The sequence below is a fragment of the Acomys russatus genome, chromosome 22 (assembly GCF_903995435.1).
Source record: "Acomys russatus chromosome 22, mAcoRus1.1, whole genome shotgun sequence".
NCBI lineage: Eukaryota > Metazoa > Chordata > Mammalia > Rodentia > Muridae > Acomys > Acomys russatus.
The window spans coordinates 8,802,706-8,822,401 of record NC_067158.1 but is presented as its reverse complement, the minus strand read 5'-3'; the positions used below and the strand labels follow the sequence as shown (position 1 = coordinate 8,822,401).

The 19,696-nt window shown below is 37.3% G+C and overlaps 1 protein-coding gene across 1 annotated transcript in view; it reads left to right on the top strand.

Moving 5' to 3' along the window:
• The window catches only part of Vps54 (VPS54 subunit of GARP complex), an 83,545-nt gene that overhangs the window by 28,490 nt on the left and 35,359 nt on the right, over positions 1 to 19,696 (top strand). Inside the window, exons 4-7 of the mRNA XM_051165357.1 lie at positions 849 to 927; positions 1,706 to 1,740; positions 7,124 to 7,255; positions 11,000 to 11,385. Coding sequence (XP_051021314.1) covers positions 849 to 927; positions 1,706 to 1,740; positions 7,124 to 7,255; positions 11,000 to 11,385 — 632 coding nt within the window. The remainder of the gene's footprint in view (positions 1 to 848; positions 928 to 1,705; positions 1,741 to 7,123; positions 7,256 to 10,999; positions 11,386 to 19,696) is intronic.

The following is a 19,696-nucleotide window of genomic DNA, read 5'->3' as shown; positions in this document are numbered from 1 at the left end:
CTACTCACTTTTAACCTAGCAAGAGATTATTATAACTGTCCCGACGATAACCAGGTCAGCGCTCGAGTGCACACACGCCACTGTTGCCCACGTGGCCGCCACAGGTTCCTGCACTTCTGCCTCCTTAGTGACTGAGATTGTAGGCAAGGGCCGTTGTCCACATCAGCGTGTATTTATAATTACTGCTTTGAATGTTTATAATTTACATATGTCACTGATTTTATTTCACTTGCCTACATTGTTGATTTTGTGGAGATAGGATAAATATGGCTATATTATTGACATTAATGTGTGTAATATCTAATCATTAAGCAGTATTCTCAATTATTTTGATATAGAACCAATAAATTGTAAGTTAAAATAAATAGGTGCTACTGTGTATCTGTTAGTGTGATAGAAATCTAAATCACTGACAGAACCAGTGCTGGCAAGGAAGTGGAACAGTAGAAGCTCTCATTCATTGCTGGTGGGCATGCAGAGTGGTATAGCACCTTGCCACACAATCTGTAAGTAAAATGCTTCTAGAACTTTGAACCCTACTAGCTAAGTATATCCTTGTCTCCATGTCCCACTTTTCCCATGTTTCTTTTTAATGCCATTCCTAAAAAGAAAACACACACACACACACACACACACACACACACACACACACACACACACACCCACCCACCCACCCACCCATCCGTCTATGTGTCCATCCATCTATCCTGATGCCTGGAAACCAATGCTTTATATTAAGAGTTTTAGAAGAAATGTTGTGTATTTTAATTATATTGTAAAATATTTTAGTGCCTTGAATAATCATATTCTACAAAACATTGATTATTATTTCATTGTGTTTTTATTAGAGAGAGAAGATTCATGAGAGATGCAAGAATATTTGTCCTCCTAAAGATACCTTTGACAGGACTCTTTTACATATTCATGGTATGAATATTTGCTATTTATAGATAATACAGCTTAACTATTAATGAACAAGTTGATAACATTGGAACCTTGTTTTTTTTCTTATATGTACAACTTCAATTTTTAGCAAATTATTTTTGTGGTTCTAGGGATTGAAACCCGGACCTGTGTATGCTGGGCTGTATTCCTAGCTTATATTTCTAGTAAGACATTTTATAGTCTCAAACCACAGTGATCGTGACTGTGATAGTAGTATATTATAACCCTTCAGTTTGGCAAGTGTTTATCAGTTTCTTAGTGCTTGGTACGTTGCTTGTTGCTTAAAAAGTAAAAGTAACAAATAGTTTTAGCTCTCAAGGAATTTAAGGAAATAGACCAATAATTGCAGCACTGTACATTGCCAACCTGGGCAATGGAGTAAGCCCTTGCTTTAAAAAAAAAGAAAAAAAAAAAAAAGCAATTAACAACAACAATAACCAACAAAAATCCATGTTTCTATTTTATAATTTAGTATAGTTTCTAAAACCACATAGCATACCTAATTTTACAAAAACTTAATGAAAAGAGCACCAGAAAGATGTGAAATAGATTCAGCTGCTTGTTGCTAACAAGTAAGTTTATTAGGAACATTTGTTCAGTGTGGCCTACTCTAGTGGAGATAGATTGAGGGTACTTGAAGGACAAAACTTCAGTAGTTATCTAGTTAACCTAGTGTAATGGTAAATTAAAAAAAATATATTTAGAATATAAAATGAAAACTAGTATAAAAAATTATATTTATCTTTTACTTTTTTCATAGATAAATCCAGGACAGATCTGGAGCAAGTACCTAAGGTAATGAAGCTTAAACATAAGAATACATTTTTAATATCTAGTATTTAATTTTGCCATGTAGAAAGCCTTCAGTTGACTGTTTTTTGACAAGTGAGACTATTTTGTCGTTCTCAGGCTTAAAAAAAAAAATATATATATATATTTCTTCAGATACGTCATTTTTTCCTCATTATTTTTGTGTAAAGATATCTAGTGTATTAGGGTTTTGTTACGATATTTTGAAACAAGTTTGTTGTTGTCGACTGTCCCCTGACTACTCCCCCCTCCAGCACTCCCTTGTACCCTTTCCACCCTTCATAGCCTCCTTTCTCTTTTCTTGTTACTTCCGACCTGCAACTACTCCACTTCCTTAACACTTCTTTCCCCCCCAGTTTCCTTTCTAGTTTCATAGTCTGTACCCAGCCTTACACTATTATATGTAACCATAAGCCAGGATTTGCATATGAGAGTCAGCATGTATTTTTTTGTCAGAATTTGTGAGTCTGTGACTTTGCTTACTATACGTTCCAGATTCATCCATTTTCCTGCAGATTTCATTATTTTATTTTTCCTTATATTTAATATTCTCTTGTATTTATATACCACAACGGACATCTACATTGGCTCCATTTCCTTGCTGCTGTGACTAATTCAGCAGCAAATGTGGATGTGCAGGTATCTCTGGTAGGCTGCGGAGCCCAGAATAGGATAGCTCGGTCAGTTTTTAAGTTTTGAGAACTCTCCATACTGATTTTCTAATGGCTGTGCTAGGTTATACTTCTACCAGGTGAATAAAGGGTTCTTTCCCTCCACATGCTTGGCAGCATTTGTTGTCTTTTTTCCTTAATTCTGACTGGGGTGAGAATCTCAAAATAGTTTTACTTTGCATCTCCCTAGTGGCTAAGGATGTTGAACACTTCTTAAAGTCCTGGTTGGCCATCCATCCATCTTCTGTCTGTCTCTCTTTCAGACTGTCTGTCTATCTAATTATCCTGTTTATTGATTAGCAATTTTGGGTACTTTTTTTTTTTTAAGCTATGAAACATGTCATTTATAATAACTAAGAACAGAAAACAACAGGATGGTAGACTTTTTTTCTTCTATATGTATATGACTGCTCTATCTGCATGTACACCTGCACACCAGAAGAGGGCGTCAGATCTCACTATAGATGGTTGTGAGCCATCATGTGGTTGCTGGGAATTGAACTCAGGACCTGTGGAAGAGCAAGCAGGCAGCGCTCTTAACCTCTGAGCCATCTCTCCAGCCTCGTTTTTGGCACTTTTGCTCTTCATATATTCTAGATATTAATCTTTCTAAAATAGCTGGCAAAGATTTCCTCTTGAGCTTGTAGGCTGACTCTTCATTCTGCTGATAGTTTCGATTGCTGTGCAGAAACTTTGTAAGTTTCGTGCAGTTTTTGTTAGTTCTTGGGGTAATTTACAGTACTATTAGAGTTTTGTTCAGAAGGATCATTCCCATGCCTGGATCTTGATGTGTGTTCCCTGTTTTCCTGCAGCAGCAACTGCAGCGTTTCAGGGCTTAAATTGATTGATGCATTTTGATTTTTGTTCCGGGTGAGAGAGGAGGGTCTGTTTTCATTCATTTGCAGGTGGATATCCAGTTTCACTAGCACCGAATAGGTTGTCTTTTTTCCAGTGCACATTTTTGATGGCTTTGTCAGAAATTAGGTGGCCATAGCTGTGTGGGTTTATTTCTTTGTCCTATGTTCTGTTTCACTGATCTTAAGTGTCAACCTTAAACATTTTTCATTTTGTGTGTATGCCAGCACTGTGCTGTCTGTGTCACTATGGCTCTGTAGTATAATTTGAGCTCAAAATATTTTGATACCTGCTATAAGTGGTCTTTCTGTTAAGGCTTACTTTGGCTGTGGGTTTGTGTGTGTGTGTTCCCATATGACATTTTTGCTCTTCTACTTATGCAAAGAATGGGATTGGAATTTTGATGGGTATTGTATTTAATCTGAGCTTGTCTGTATATTCATTTTGTATATTGTTTGCATATTCATTTTCACAATTAATTCTGCCAGTCTAGGAATAAGAAAGGTCATTTCTTCACATAGTATCTTAAATTCTGTTTTCTAGTGTCTTAAAACTTTTGTTGAAGAGGTGTTTGATTTTCTTTGTTAGATTATTCCTGGGTACTTTTATCTTTGTAAGCTGTTGTGATTAGGATAATTTTCCTAATTTCTTTCTCAGCAAGTTTGTTATTAATAATTATGAAAGTTATATGTGTGTGTTGTTGGTATGTTGAAATTTTGTACTCTGCAACATCACTAAAGTAGCTAAGACTTTGAACAACTTTTTTTTTTTTAAGTAGGATTTCTTTGTGGAGACCTGGCTGTTTTGGAGCTCACTTTGTAGACCAGGCTGGCCTTGAACTCGCAGAGATCTGGCTGCCTCTGCCTCCCAAGTGCTAGGATTAAAGGTGTGCATCACTTTGCTCATCTTGAGCATTATATTGAATAAGAGATAGTGGACACCCTTGTGTGGCTTCAGATTTTAGGAACTGTTTCTGCTGTTTCCCATTTAGTATCGTGTTAGCTGTCAGTTTGCTATGCATGCCCTTTACTATTCTGATCTGTTGATTCATAACTTGCCAATATGTTTATCATGAAACCATTTTAAGCTTGGTCAAATGTCTTTTCTGCATCTATCCTAGACGTCCCATTAGGTTGTTTTTTCATTTTCATTTGTTTCTAGGATGTTTGGATTTCTTTCTTGATTTTTGTCAATGATCCAGTGTCCTCTATAAGTGTATTGTTTAGCCTACAACGATTTGTGATGTTTCAGGAGTTTCTGTTTCTGCTGATTTTTTTTCTTTCACTCCACTTGGATAGTATACAAGGGATTCTCTTAATGTGTGCGCATGTGTTGAAGGCTTGTTGACTGTGATGTGATTAGTCTTGGACAAGATTCCATGCGCTGCTGGTTTTCTCTGTAAGAGCAGCAAGTACTCTTTAAGTGCTGAGCCATCTCTCCAGGCTCTTCAGTGTCCTCCTCTATCTCTTGATTTGTATTTATTTGGAATCTTTTTTCCCAGATTTAAGACTAGCTTTTCTTGTTTGCTGCTTCCGTTTGCTTGGTAGGTTGATTACATCTTTTGTCATTCAGTTTTTACGCATCTTTGCTGATTGAATGGGTCTCATTTTTTAAATTTACATTTGAGATTTTTTTTTTTTAAATCAACCTTGTTATTTCCTATGATTCTCTGTGAGGTCTTGCCTGTCTGGATTGTGGATATTTCTTTTCCTCTTCCCCTGTTGGTTTTGAGGGTTGGCTAGTTCACTGGGTTAGATCTGACTGGTCCTTTCCCAGCTCTTCTCTGTTCATCTGTTCCTTTCAGGGAATGCACTCATTTTTAAAGTGTATTTGGGCTTATTAAAAATGTTTTAATATAGATCATAAGCAAAAGAGTTAAGAAATGAGATACTTGTGAATTAAAGTAAGGCACACCCAAGAGCGTGACTGTGGGTTTCTCTGAGAGGGCTGTCTCATGGAAGTGGACTTTTTCATATATTCACCTTTCTGTGTAGAATTGGTTTAAGAATTTCCTGCTGTGCTGGCTTTGTTGTCATAAACTGCCTTCATTTGTGTTGCCCAAATTATCTTTCTTTATTGGTAAGTGTTGAAAGGTAGCTTTTCTGGGTATAGTGCTCTATTGGTAACGTGAAAGTGTCTTCATGTTTTCCTGTCTTGTAGGGTTGCAGATTAGACACCTAGAGTTACTATCGTAGCCCTTCCTTTGTGAGGAGGCATTTTTTACTGTTGCTTCTTTACTTCGCATTTTAGCCTCCGGCCGGGTCTAGTTTGCCTTCTAAATGCTTCTTGTGTTTGTATAGTGGCTCCTTTTCTGCAGGATTTTGAATCTTCTCCTGTAATTTCATTATGTGCTGTTTTTCTTTACTTTTTCTCAGCCCCTCCTCCTACCCCATAGAGACAAAGGCTACTCTCTTGAGTGTATCTCTGGAGCTTTTTGCATCCCTGGTTTTGTCCCTTTTTAAAATGAAAATAATTTATAAATGAAATATATATTTGTAGTAATTTTTTGCATTACTAATCTGTTCTTCCTCATCCTGTCACCCTTTTAACTCATAAATGCTGTGGATTTTGCCATCCTTTTAGAGTGAGAGAGATTGTGTTCTTATGAAACCGCTTTAGATTTAGTAATAGATCTCAGCCCCCACCCCAGCCCCAGAGGAGAGTCTCAAGAGTGCTGGGACGACAGTTACTCAGCGAGTGAGGAGGAGACCAGGCATGGAAGAAAAAGGGAGAGAGTGTTTAAAGTGTCCTCATCTCTTACCATTCCATGCTCCGCTTTGCTCTCATTGCAACTTGCCTGTAACTTCTGCCACTGCTCTTTGCACTTTGTTTTTAAACCTCAGATAATACTAGTTTTTACTGGTGCCATGGTTTACTCCGTTTCTTTTAATTGGAAGTTTTTTTTTTCCCCTCTCACTCTAAATTATAAAGTATTTGAGTCCTTTATAATTTTCTCTTAAAAGGCAGTTTTCCATGTGTTTTCTTCTTTCCAACTGGACACAATTGACTCCTTTACCTGCTCCCTAAGACAATTGCTATTCTTGCAAGATATTTATACACTGTCCCTTAGTATCCACAAGAAGTAGGTTTCAGAAACACTTCCTTCCCCAATACCAAAATGTGCCAGTGCCTCAGTCCCTTATATATTGCATGAAGGTTGCACATATGTGCCTGTGTGTTTGAAGTATACATGTCTAGATTACTTGCAATACTATGTAAATACTGTGTACATAGCTGTTGTGCTATATTGTTTAGGGTGTTGAAAAAGAAGCGCGTGTGTGTTTAATACAGAAGCAGCTGACCCCAAACGTGGCGGTCCTCTTCCCTCGTCGTCTTGAGGACTGAGTTAGAAGCATGCATACCACTGCAGCCACACTTCCTATCTTTTTGTTTTGTTGCATCTTAGGTCTGTTTATTTCAGTTGTGTGTTGGCATGCTTTCCTTGCATTATACAAGTGCACCACATGTGACCTGGTATCTACGGAAGTCTGGTGGTGCCCGCTCCCTTGGAACTGGACTTACAGATAGTTGTTAACTTCTGTGTGAGTGTGAGTCAAGCCCAGGCTCTCTGCAGGGGCAACAAGTGCTCTTACCTCCTGAGCCATCTTTCCAGTTACACACACACACACACACACACACACACACACACACACACACACACACGCAATCTATTATGAGCATTTTAGTTTGGTGAGAAATATTTTTTGTAATTGAGGTGTTTTTCTTTTGCCTTTCATGTTCAACATGCAAGTTAATTTTGTTTAATGGTCTTATACTTTTATAAGAACTAACAAATGTAGTGAAGATGTGTAACTAATTGGGGACATGCATTCTTTTGATAGATTTTTATGAAACCAGATTTTGCCTTGGATGATTCCTTAACTTTTAATTCAGTTTTACCATGGTCTCATTTTAATACTGCTGGTGGAAAAGGAAATCGCGATGCAGCTTCTTCCAAGTTGCTTCAAGAAAAGGTAATATAATTTCCCACTGACTTTTTCCATACTCTTTATTCTGGTTAAGTGGTACTATTTTTGAGAATTAAGATCTGCTTATTAAGTTCTGCTTTTAAACAGCTCTCTCCTTCCTCTGTCTTTCTTCCCATCCCTGTCTTTTTTCTCTCTCTCCCTCTTCCCTGCTCCTTTCCCCTCTGCTTTTCTGTTCTCTGTTCTTGGTGTTGGGATTTGAACCTAGGGCTGCATCATAGTAGGGCCAGACGCTCTACCACTGACCACGTCGCCAACCACTGAGCTCATTTTTGTTGCCAGTCACTTCTAATAACCCTAATCCTAGCAGATTGATTAGTAAGTAGCATCTTAGCTCAGTGGAGTAAAGATACGTGATTGTGAAAAAGGGAAGTTGCTGAGTGCTGCTTATCTAAAATAGAAGTTGGTGGAATTTTACTTTAAAAAACTTACTGTATGTGTGTGTGAGACATGTGTGGTAGGATTGGTACATGCACTGTGTAAGTGCAAAAGTCAGAGGACAACTTGGTGGAGTCATTTGTCTCCTTCTTTACATGGATTTGGAGCACTTAACTCAGGTCCTCAACTTTTGCTATCTTGTTGACCCTAAGTTGGTGAATTGTAGTGAAGAGAGTATACTAGTCATTAACAAATTGCTTTGCGTTTATCCCACTATTTCAGTTACATATCAGCTAACTCTGTAACAGTGATCTAAAACACAGTGAACCAACTTTTTGAAATACTGTTTTTCTTCATTTTCATATTGAAGACCATTATTTTGAAGGAAAAAAATTTTAGGTTAAAATAAAATATTCCGCCAGGTAGTGGTGACGTAAGCCTTTAATTCTAACATTGGGAGACAGAGGCAAGGTGGATCTCTTTTGAGTTCAAGGCTAGCCTGGTTGACAGAGCTAGTTCCAGGAAAACCAGGGCTATATAAAATGCTGTCTCGAAAAGCCAAAAGTAGGGCTGGAGAGATGACTCAGAGGTTAAGAGCATTGTCTGCTCTTCCAAAGGTCCTGAGTTCAATTCCCAGCACCCACATGGTGGCTCACAGCCATCTATAATATGATCAGATGCCTTCTTCTGGCCTGCAGGTGTACATGCAGGCAGAGCACTTTATTCATAATAATAAATAAATCTTTAAAAAGGAAAATCCAAAAGTAATATATATTATACTGTACTACAATTTTACTTCATAGAGTCTAGTCTTCTGTATTTCATCAGTTAACAGTCTTTAAATTTTACTGGGTTACTATGTCTAAGAGTAAGTATTTTGAAAGTTATTTCTAATTTAGAACTCTAGGCATATCAAGAATCTTCTAAAACTTGAACGACAGTAAAGTCTTTAATCTCTGTTCTTTCTCAGCACTTGGCCTAGAGCCTCTAAAACTGACTTATTCGTAGAAACATTTTATTTTACTCTGGTGACATTGCTTGGCCACTGAATCCTTCTTTCAAGAAGACTGTTGACTACGTTGGGTCGTGTTGTCCATGGGAATGGAAGAGTGGACTAGGGAGTGTGCAAATGTAAACAACAGTGAGCTAATTACTTTTCCTTAGAAATTTTTACTTACAAAAAGTTTTTTCTTGAGTAAGAATATTTTTATAACTGACTAAAAACAGTGGCTTATGATACATGCTGCCTTATTCCTGGACGTTCACATTTAGAGTCTTAGGCTCTGGTAGAATAATACCTTAAAAAAAAAAGAAAGAAAAATAACAACCCCTACCCCAGTCTCACTAATTATTACATACGTTTTTAGGAGCACTTTAAAAATTCTTACCTTTGTATCAGTTTAATAGGAAATAAATTATGAAATTATGCTTTTGAAGAGTGGATCAATGGAATATTTATGAATTCCAAAGATGATCTTTAAAATTCAAAGGAAATTCTGTTCTCATCCTGAATATTTAAAATAACTAAAGTAATGGAAATTAAACATTTTATAAGTCACAGAGTCAGGCTTGTTGTATTTACGTCCTGACTCCTTTGCCTTCTGCTTTGTTAGAATAGGAAAGATAACACTCCCAAACTCCTAAAGTGATGGAAGAGAGTGAGTTTCTCTTACTAAAGCAATATTGTGCCAGAATTTTTTTCTACCTGTGTTACCCAAAGTGCTGGCTTGTGATGTGGTGAATTTGCATTAGAACACAAATCATTGCACTGTGTCTTTATTGAGAAAGTTTTTCCTTGGGTGAGATGACCTATTGGGCAAAGATGCAACTCTAAGACTGTAGCTTCAGACTCACATGGCGAGAGAGAAATGACTCCTGCAAAATTTCCTCCGATGTCTGAATTAGGCTGTGACATGTGTACCTCTCCCCCAGTGTACTGTTTTGTTTTAAGACTTTTCTTTTTAAAACAAACAAACAAACCAGGACTGAATATGTAACTTGGTAGTAGAGTGAGCCTCACATATATGAGGTTCTGGGTTTGCTCTTAGCCCTGCAGGGCACAGGGAGAAATGCATTGTGCTTAGCAACACAGTTGATTTACTTTCTGCCGAAGTTTCTTTTTTTTATTTTTGTTTTAGTTTATCTTTAAAACCACAGGCGCGTTAACAGATTAGCAACAGCATATAAGGCCTAAGTGCAGGTTATCTATTCATCCTTTGCCCAACGTTCTGAGGTTTGAGTCTGTTGGCTGTGTAATCTGTTTGCTGTGTTTATAGTCATGTAGCTTTTTCAGTGAGGGAGTAGCTGTGCTGAAGATGAGAAGGTATGAGCTCAAGAAAAATCAAATTACAAAAATTTCTTAATTTATAACCCATTGGATATTTTAAGAGTATTAAGTAAAAGGCCATTATTAAAAATAACACCTTCTAATCATTTAAATCTTAGATAGCGAGAGTTCAGTAATCCTTTAACACTACGAGATTCAGAAACTATACCTAGGTTACAAAATCTGAAAGTAACAACAAAGAGAAATGGAAAGATACTGTAGTAAAAAAGAAGCATATTCTCTTAGAAAGGAGGAAGGAAAGAGGAAGCTTGCATTGGACCCTTAGTGACAGGCAATGCACTTCAGAGTTGCAGAGCTGAAGTTTAGAAAGCATATTAAGTGTACAACGGTTATATACAAGTATACAAGAGTTAACTTTGGTAGTGTTACAGTCTACATGAGCTGATTATTTAAGGCATTTATGACTCTCTTAAGAGTATAAAACATTGGAGTAAAAATTATAAATGGATGAAAGAATAATTTTTAAAATATAAAAAAACATCAAAATGAATTGTATTGTATGTACTGTTATTTTGAGACAGCATAGTATAATATGAAGAGCTGAGTCTGACAGACTTGTTACAATTAGAAAAACATGCATGTGAAATAAATGTGATAGTACACACAAGAAAAGCTCGGTGTAAACTACAGCCATCTACCAAGATAAATGATGTGTGATGTTGGTGTTGGTCAAGGAGACAGTTTTCTCTGAAATCCTAGAACTCAAACTACCACTAATATCTGAAGGAGTTGTAATCTGTTACCCTTTGGGAGAGGGTAGTACTTAAAGGTAGTAACGCTGGGAGAAGAGGAGACAGGTAAGTAACCTCTGTTCTTTGGTCTTAAATTCATGTCTTTAGGCTGCACTTTCTGACTTCCATTTTGTGGACCAGATTCCAAGGATCCGTTAATCTAGCAATTCACACATTAGAGTTTTAACACTTTTGAAACTTTTTGTCATTTTCAGAAAGTCAAGAATAATATACTTAAGACATACCTGATTTTTTTTTTTCCCTCTCTCCCTGAAGCTGAGCCATTATCTGGATATTGTGGAAGTAAACATTGCTCACCAGATTTCGCTACGTTCAGAAGCATTTTTTCATGCAATGACCTCTCAACACGAATTGCAGGACTACCTCAAGAAAACCTCCCAGGCTGTAAAAATGCTTCGAGATAAAATTGCACAGATTGATAAAGTTATGTGTGAAGGATCACTACAGATTTTAAGACTGGCACTAACCAGAAATAATTGTGTTAAAGTATATAATAAACTGAAGTTGATGGCCACTGTACACCAAACTCAGCCTACAGTGCAGGTGTTATTATCTACTTCTGAGTTTGTGGGAGCGTTGGACCTAATCGCAACAACTCAAGAGGTTCTGCAGCAGGAGCTCCAGGGCATTCACAGCTTCCGGTACGTCTGTTAAGTAGCAGTTAGAAATTGCCTCAGATATGTCAAGGATAAGTATTTACATGCAGTGTTAAAGTATAGATGTATTCAAAGTCAATGTGTATTTTTTTCTTCCAGATTGATTTGCTTAGTAATGTTATTTATATTAACACGACAAATAAAAACTGAAGTATTAGTGGAGATGGTTCAGTAGAGAAGCTGACTTAGAGTTTCTAACAGATGAAAGAAATACACGACGAATTACAGTTTTAAAATAGCATTTTGAAACTGTTCAGATAACTTTGTGTCAAAATGGGAAGTCAAGGTGGAGAGGTGAATACCAGAATGCTTTAATTTAATTTAGAATGATTTTTGTAGGCTTATGACATGGCTTAGTGGGCAAAGGTGCTTGCCTCCAAGCCCTGTGACTTGACCTCCACATGTGTTGTCATGGCATATAGGTGTGTGTGTGCGTGCACACACATCTTTTAAATAGGGTTTTTAATTGAAAATCGTTTAAAATTTCAAAGAATTCCAAATAGTGATTTTGGGGGTGGGGGGAAACACCTGTTCTTCCTGAGTTCTTATTTTGAGAATACCTTAAAAAAAAAACAAAAACAAAAACAGGGCTGGAGAGAGAACTCAGTGGAGAAGTGCTTGCCAAGCAACTAGGAGGACCCAAATTAGATCTTCAGAACACACATTTTAAAAAGTTGGTCATGGTAATAGAGGCAGAAACAGGAAGCTAGCTCTCTGGGCATCATTGACCAGTGAGCTTGGTCCACTTAGCAAGTTGCAAACTAATGAGACATTGTCTTAAAAAACAAAGTAGGTGGTGCTTGAGGAGGGACACTCTTGCTTGACTTGTGGTTTGTGGACACCTGCACATAGACAGACAGACAGGCAGGCAGATACACAAGAAGGGGTGTAGTGGCGGCTGCTGTTGATGGTTAGAGCGCTTGGTTATCCTGTGAGTGTTACCTTCACTACCACTAACACAAAAACAAACAATGCTATTTTGATTTTGGAATTACGTATAAAATACCTTTAAGATTGGTTGTAGTGTGGATATTTTATGTGAAATCGAGTTACTTATAGACCAGTTGTAGCCATCAAAATTTCATTCCACTAAGCAGATTTTTGTGTTCTTTTAGGAGTTTTGGTCTTCAGGCAGAGTCGTTCAGAACTTGTAACAAGTTCTGCAACAACTGCAGTTTTACAGATGTGCTCTGTAGTTTAATAGAGATGAACTATATTCTAGGAGAGTTAGAGTCAAAATAAGCTCATTTAAATTGAATTATAAGTTCTCATAAACTAACGTTTATATTTGGAGTGTTTAGAAATATGCTTTTTGTTTTTGATTTTTCGAGGCAGGGCTTCTCTGTGTAGTCCTGCCTGTCCTGGACTCCCTTTGTAGACCAGGCTGGCCTCGAACCCACAGAGATCAGCCTGCCTCTGCCTCCCGAGTGCTGGGATTACAGGCATATACCACCATGCCTGACCTTTAGGAAATGCTTTTTAACTTGTACCTAATTGCATTCATTCCTTGATAAATTCATTCATGCATTGAAGAAATGGCCGTGAGCACTTAGGAATGTTGGGCTAAGTGCAGGTTGTTTGAGTCATGAACAAAGAAGAGCTGCTCTCTGTCTAACAATTCCCATTGTGTATTTTGTCAGGGAGAGGAGCTGAGCACATGGCTTGACAATTAGGGTACAGTACAACATGGCGTTTGTGGAGTAGAGATGGCTGTGGAATCTTTTTGTTTGTTTGTTTGTTTTTTGTTTTTTCAAGACAGGGTTTCTCTGTGTAGCCTTGACTATCCTGAACTCGGTTTATAGGCCAGGCTGGCCTCGAACTTACAGTGATCTGCCTGCCTCTGCCTCCTAAGTGCTGGGATTAAAGGCGTGCGCCACCACCGCCTGGCTTGGCTGGGGAATCTTAACTCTAGAACATAATCCAGATTTTGATGGTTGTGGAGAAGGTTACAGACTAAGCCAAAGCTTTTTGAAAATCTATTGAAAGCTGTTGTTAATCCCTTTCCTTGGGCCTGGAGAGATGGCTCAGAGGTTAAGAGCACTGCCTGCTCTTCCAGAGGTCCTGAGTTCAATTCCCAGAAACCACATGATAGCTCACAACCATCTACCAGTGAGATCTTGTGCCCTCTTCTGGCCTGCAGGCATTACATGCAGGCAGAAACACTATATATAACAAATAAACAAATCTTTAAAAAAAGAAAATCCTTTCCTATAGATTATATCTATATATAAAAATTTTGCATCAAGTGACTAAATGATTTCCAACTTTAAACCTGTTTTCTAAATATCTTTCATTTTAAGTTTGTGTGGTACATTTTTTAATGTGTATTGATTTTATCATTGCTCTACAAAAGTAGACAGAAACACTTTGCTTATCACTTCATAAAGTCATGAATTTTGATAAGCATTGGCACCAATATCCTCTGGCTAGCACAGAATTGAGAAATAGAGTTAAAGATTGAATGAATGCTTGCTGAAATCAGATCCCAAACTGGTTCTAGTTTTTACCCTGAAGCTCATACAGTTTTGTTTTGTTTGATGAAGTCTGTAGTTATCTAAAGGTGTCTAGAGAAATTCTAAGACTAGAGGGAAATGTTTATTATCAATGATTTATGATTTATTGTACTACAGAATCCAAGTGTTCCAATCCTGTATTTATTCTCAGCTCACAAAGCTTACATTTATTACTTTACTTATCTTGTTGGTGTCACTTTGCCGTATTGGGCTGTGATGCACAGTGAGTCACGTGACCAGTCCTTGTAGTCCACGCCCTAACCCAGATGTTGCTCTTGTCTCAGATGTCTGTTCTTACTTTCTGTAGAGCCTACACATGGAAAGACATTTATTCTGAAACATTTCTGTAAAGCTGCCTATCAACTGTCAGTTCTGTTATGGACACAACTGCATAACAGCTGGGTATCAGAATCTGAGTTTAACTTATATTTTGGATACTCATTGTCATATGCAAGTAACTTAAAAAATAAAAACTCCAAAAGAAAATCTTTCTAATCCTGACTCATACTTGAAGTAATTTGAGACTGAATTTTAGTAGTTGAGAAAATTTGCCCCCCGCCCCCCTGGAGACAGGGTTTCTCTGTGTAGCCTTGGCTGTCCTGGAGTCGCTTTGTAGACCAGGCTGGCCTCGAACTCACAGTGATCCGCCTGCCTCTGCCTCCCAAGTGCTGGGATTAAAGGTGTGCATCACCTCGCCCAGCTCGAAAATTTACTTTTTATTTTAAATTTCTGGCCAATCTACTAGATGCATTTACCTTCTTTTTACTATGAGATTGTTAAATACCAATGTTATCTCCTTATAAAGCTTCATTGGTATTTTAATGCCATTTAATTTTCTTTGAAAATGCAATTAATTTTGGATTCTTTATGTTTTTATCTAATCAATTGGAGAAATGTACACTCCAGGTTCAGTTTTACTGTAAGTGTTGTTGATAAACACTGTGCTCTTTTTAAGTCTAAGAACTTCCTATTTAAATTTCATCTGCTTCTACCCTCCCTGTCTCAGGTCATATTTTACTCATTTTTTTTAATGGGGCATGTCTTAGAAAAGCCCTTAATCTCTCTCTTAATAGACTAACCAAGGACAGTATTGGTTAGAGTTGCTGATAGTCTTCTTATTTTTATGTACACTTGTGTAGCTTTTATGTTTGCCTGTAATCTTTGTCTTGCATCTTAAGGGGATTTTTATTTCAAACTTTCAATAGTCATAGTACCAAAAAATACCTATTAAAAAAGAATTCAAATATTGTTATTTGTATGGCATTTTCTGTATATTGTTAACATTTTTTTCTGGTCAGTGACAGAAAATAGTACTTATGTTTATTTTCTTTTTTTCTCACTTCAGAGATACTGACCTGAAAACTTTGTTCATAAGCTTTGCTTTGTGACTACTAAACCTCACAATACTTCATTTATATCCTCTGATGACATCTTACTGCAATTTCCTGTGCTTTATTATCACTTGTGGTTTCTGTAGTCTTTCTGTTAGGCTTTAAATGTCTTGGGCAAGAGCTGTGACATGCACATCTTAATACACATTTGTGATACCTGTGAGTTATCTAACATATTACTAAAAAACATATGCTTTTACACTTGGCACATCCTTTTTTGTGTGTTTTTAGCATCCTGGAATGATTGGATTATGGTAGTTGTAACTATTAAAATTAATTATTAATAGCAAGTTGTAGTTGATACATACCTGTGATTCTCAATCCTGCCTTCATAATAGGCTCCCAGAAGAGCTTTGAAGAAAGGTACAGCACATCCCACTGAAACCAATTACGTTATACTTTCAGAAGAAAAGCTTGAAACACCTGTGTGTTTTCAAAGCGCTCTGAGAATTTCTAACGTGGGCCAGAATTGAGGTGCTAAATATGAGCACCACTAAAGTGTTCTCTAAAATGTTAGGTCTTATAAAGTGCCCACATCTTCTATGTAAATTTCTTTTTTTTTTTTTTTTATATTTCAACCAAAGAACCTTCCTTTTTCAGAGAAGTACTGTGTATCTGATAGAAGCTACCAAATCTGATCCTCTTTTCTGAGCTTAAACAGTAATTTATTTAGGTAGAAATTTTGGTTTCTATTTAGTGCCTAATTCGTACAATGATTGTTTTGTATATTTATTGTTTTTGTAATTAAAAGAAATTAATGTTTTTACTGTCTAAAATTATTGTGATACTGGACAATTTTATACATATATTTTTAATAATTACATATTAAAGGAAATTCTGTTCTTAGCAAAAAAATCATTGAATTAATACATAAGTTTTATTGTATTATTAGTTTAGAGGTATTGTTAAAATTAACAGTATTCAAATACTTCATATTGAAGTCTCCATATAGACCTAAGAAAACATTTCAATATTGATAGACTGCAGCTTTCCCCCCTTTTTTACAGAAGAGCTTTAATTACGTTGAAATCTAGGACTGTTTTTGCTTTTTTTAAAAAAATTTTATTATAAAGGTTTGTAGAAACTGATAACATTTATTGATTACATTAGTACTCTGTACCAAGTTTGTTTCATATATTAGATGAACTTTTGGTTTTCCTCCACAGAAGTTATGAGGTAGGCTATCTTATCCTGTCTCCAGGGATACGAGAAGGGAGGTTTAGACAGTCTCAAATGTTTGTTTCAGGTTATACAGCTATTTATGAAAGAGTAGACAGGAAATTCAGACATCTCAGTAGAACTTAGGGCTGTGCTTAATTTGAATGAGCATCTATCTTGACCCCAGATAGTTCTGAACACCAAACTGATTTTTATAATACAGATACTGAAATTATAGGCAGTTGTGCTAATTTTACTGAGCAAGGAGCTACCATAGTAATTAATTTTCAGATAAAAATTAACAAAAGTCTGCCTGCCTTTCCTTCCTTTCTTCCTCCTTCTCTTCTTTCCTTTCCCGATTTTCTAAAAGATGGACAGCATCAAGAGTTAAGTATGCTTTCAGCATTCTGTGGTTTCATTGATAAAGAGGCCACTTTATGATTCCATTTAAGGAATTTATTTTATTGGTTGTGTCAAAATATTTAACGTATTCGTTGCTCCTATAGTTCTATATAATCTGCAATTTGGTGTATAAGAAAAAAATGATCATTTTATACTTTTGAGATAAAGCAAAGAGATTTTGCTGTTTGATAAAATGAGATCTGCTGTAGACTGTATTAATATACAAGTTTTTCTGATTCAAATACCTCAGAGGTCACTCAGAAAACCCAAATTAATGTAGAAAGCATTGTAATTTTTCCAATTTACTTAGTTGGATACATAGATTTAGTGATTTTTTTTCCCAGAAAGTGATATTTCAGTTTTTTGTTTTTGTTGCATTATTCATGGTTCTCTAAAGGAACAGAACCAATAGAATGAGTACACACCCACACTCACGCTCACACTCACTCACACACAGTGAGTACACACCCACACTCACGCTCACACTCACACACAGTACACACCCACACTCACTCACTCACACACAGTGAGTACACACCCATACTCACGCTCACACTCACACACAGTGAGTACACACCCACACTCACGCTCACACTCACTCACACACAGTGAGTACACACCCATACTCACGCTCACACTCACACACAGTACACACCCACATTCACTCACTCACACACAGTGAGTACATACCCACACTTACACTCACACACAGTGAGTACATACCCACATTCACACTCATACTCACACACTGAGTACACACCCACACTGCTCACACTCACACAATGAGTACACACCTATACTCATGCTCACACTCATAGTACACACCCACACTCACACTCACAGTGAGTGCACACCCACACTCACGCTCGCACTCACACAGTGAGTGCACACTCACATTCACACACAGTGAGTACACACCCACACTCACGCTCACTCACACAGTACACACCCACACTCATGCTCACACTCACTCACACAGCCTGTGAAGGCCAGGTGTGGTGGCGCACGCCTTTAATCCCAGCACTCGGGAGGCAGAGGCAGGTGGATCGCTGTGAGTTCGAGGCCAGCCTGGTCTACAAAAGCGAGTCCAGGATGGCCAAGGCTACACAGAGAAACCCTGTCTCGAAAAACAAAATACAATTAAAAAAAAAAAAAGCCTGTGAGCCTGTTCTGATGCTTGCCCTGCACATTGATGCCTGTAGCATGTTACTTCTTAAATGTGTTAGTCATAAGCAGACTGAAAGTGTGAGTCTTAGATACCAACACTACTTCTCGTTTGTTTTAGCACACAGTATGCTCTCAGAACTAGCAGCAGTATTTTAATAATTTCCTCTCCCCACCCTTATCTGTGGCTATTCCCCAAGACCCTCAGAAGATGCCTAAAACACAAATAGTACTAAACCCAGTGTAAACTTTTTCTCCTGTGATATCTGTGATAAGGTCAGGCATAGTCAAAGATAAACAATGACTAAAAATTGTAATAATATACTGCAAAAAATAGTTTGAAAGATGATGAAATGTATGGTACTTGTTTAAGACTGTTATGATTTATCTAGTTAGATACTGATTTGTCAGTATTTGGATTTACTTCCTTTTTTGAGGCGGGATTGTAATGTATAGCTCGGGCCTGAACTCAGTTCTTGCCTTAGGCTTCTAACTGCTGAGAGGATAGGTGTGCCACCATGCCCGCCTTCTGCTTCCTTAGCTGCAGTTCTGCAATGAGTATGTGTGTATGTTTGATTTTTTTTTTTTAACTTTGGCCAGCATAACTAATTGCAGTTCTAAAAGGTGATATTCCTGGGTCAAAGCGAAATTGCCTAAGTAGTTTTGCTAGGTTCTGGCAAGGTTTTAGTTTATGTTGTTGTGAAATGTTGGTGCCACTTACGAGGTGTTTATTAATCCTTTTAGTAAGTCTAAGAACTATTTTCATATCATAAAATACAAACTTAACCTTTTATTTTGTCAGGTTTGTTTCAAAATTATCACTACCACTGCCTACATAAACTTTTATGATAGAGCATTATTCTCCTAGAAGCTTTTATGGTTTTAACTGTTTTGAAAATTGTGTTGTATGCAGCCCATCTTTATAAACATAGCTGCTGATGTTGAGGTCTTCCTTTTCAAGTGAATACAAAGTATGTATCAGAAATAGTTGTTGTAAACTTTCCATTAAATATAAATTTAAAACATTAAAAAAATCATCCCCAAAGACAGACCTATTTACTATTTGTCTATTTAGGTGGGTCTTGTCCTTGCTGTCCTGAAACTTACCATCCATCTGCCTCAGCCTCCCAACTCTTAGGGTCACGGGTACCACCATACCAGCGGGAGCGTTTTATTCTATTTCGTGTGTTCATTGGTTTGTTTATTTTTGTAGTGCTAGGTGTCAAACCCAGGGTCTTGGAAATGGCAGGCAGGTGTTCTATCACTGAGCCTCATCCCAAGGTAGAGCTTTAAAATTATCTAAGAATGTACTGAACTGTAGAAAGACTCCACTAGTTTGAAGTAAAACATGTAAGTAGAAGGGGCCCTTTTTAGGAGGAGGAGGAAGGGGACCAGAGAGAAAGCAGAGAGGGAGTACAATGACAGCGCAAATGTGATTAAAGCAGATAGAAGCATGTTGAGAATGTGGGAATAAAACCCAGTTTCATGCTTTATTTTCTGTGCGTGCGTGTATGAGACAGTTTAATGCTTAATGCTTACCCAGTAGTCAAGGTTGACCTTGAACTTCTGATCCTCCTGCCTCTACCTCTCAAGTGTTGAGATTGTAGGCAAGTGCATGCCTATATACATGGTGGGAATTGAATTTAGGATACATGCATTATATCAACT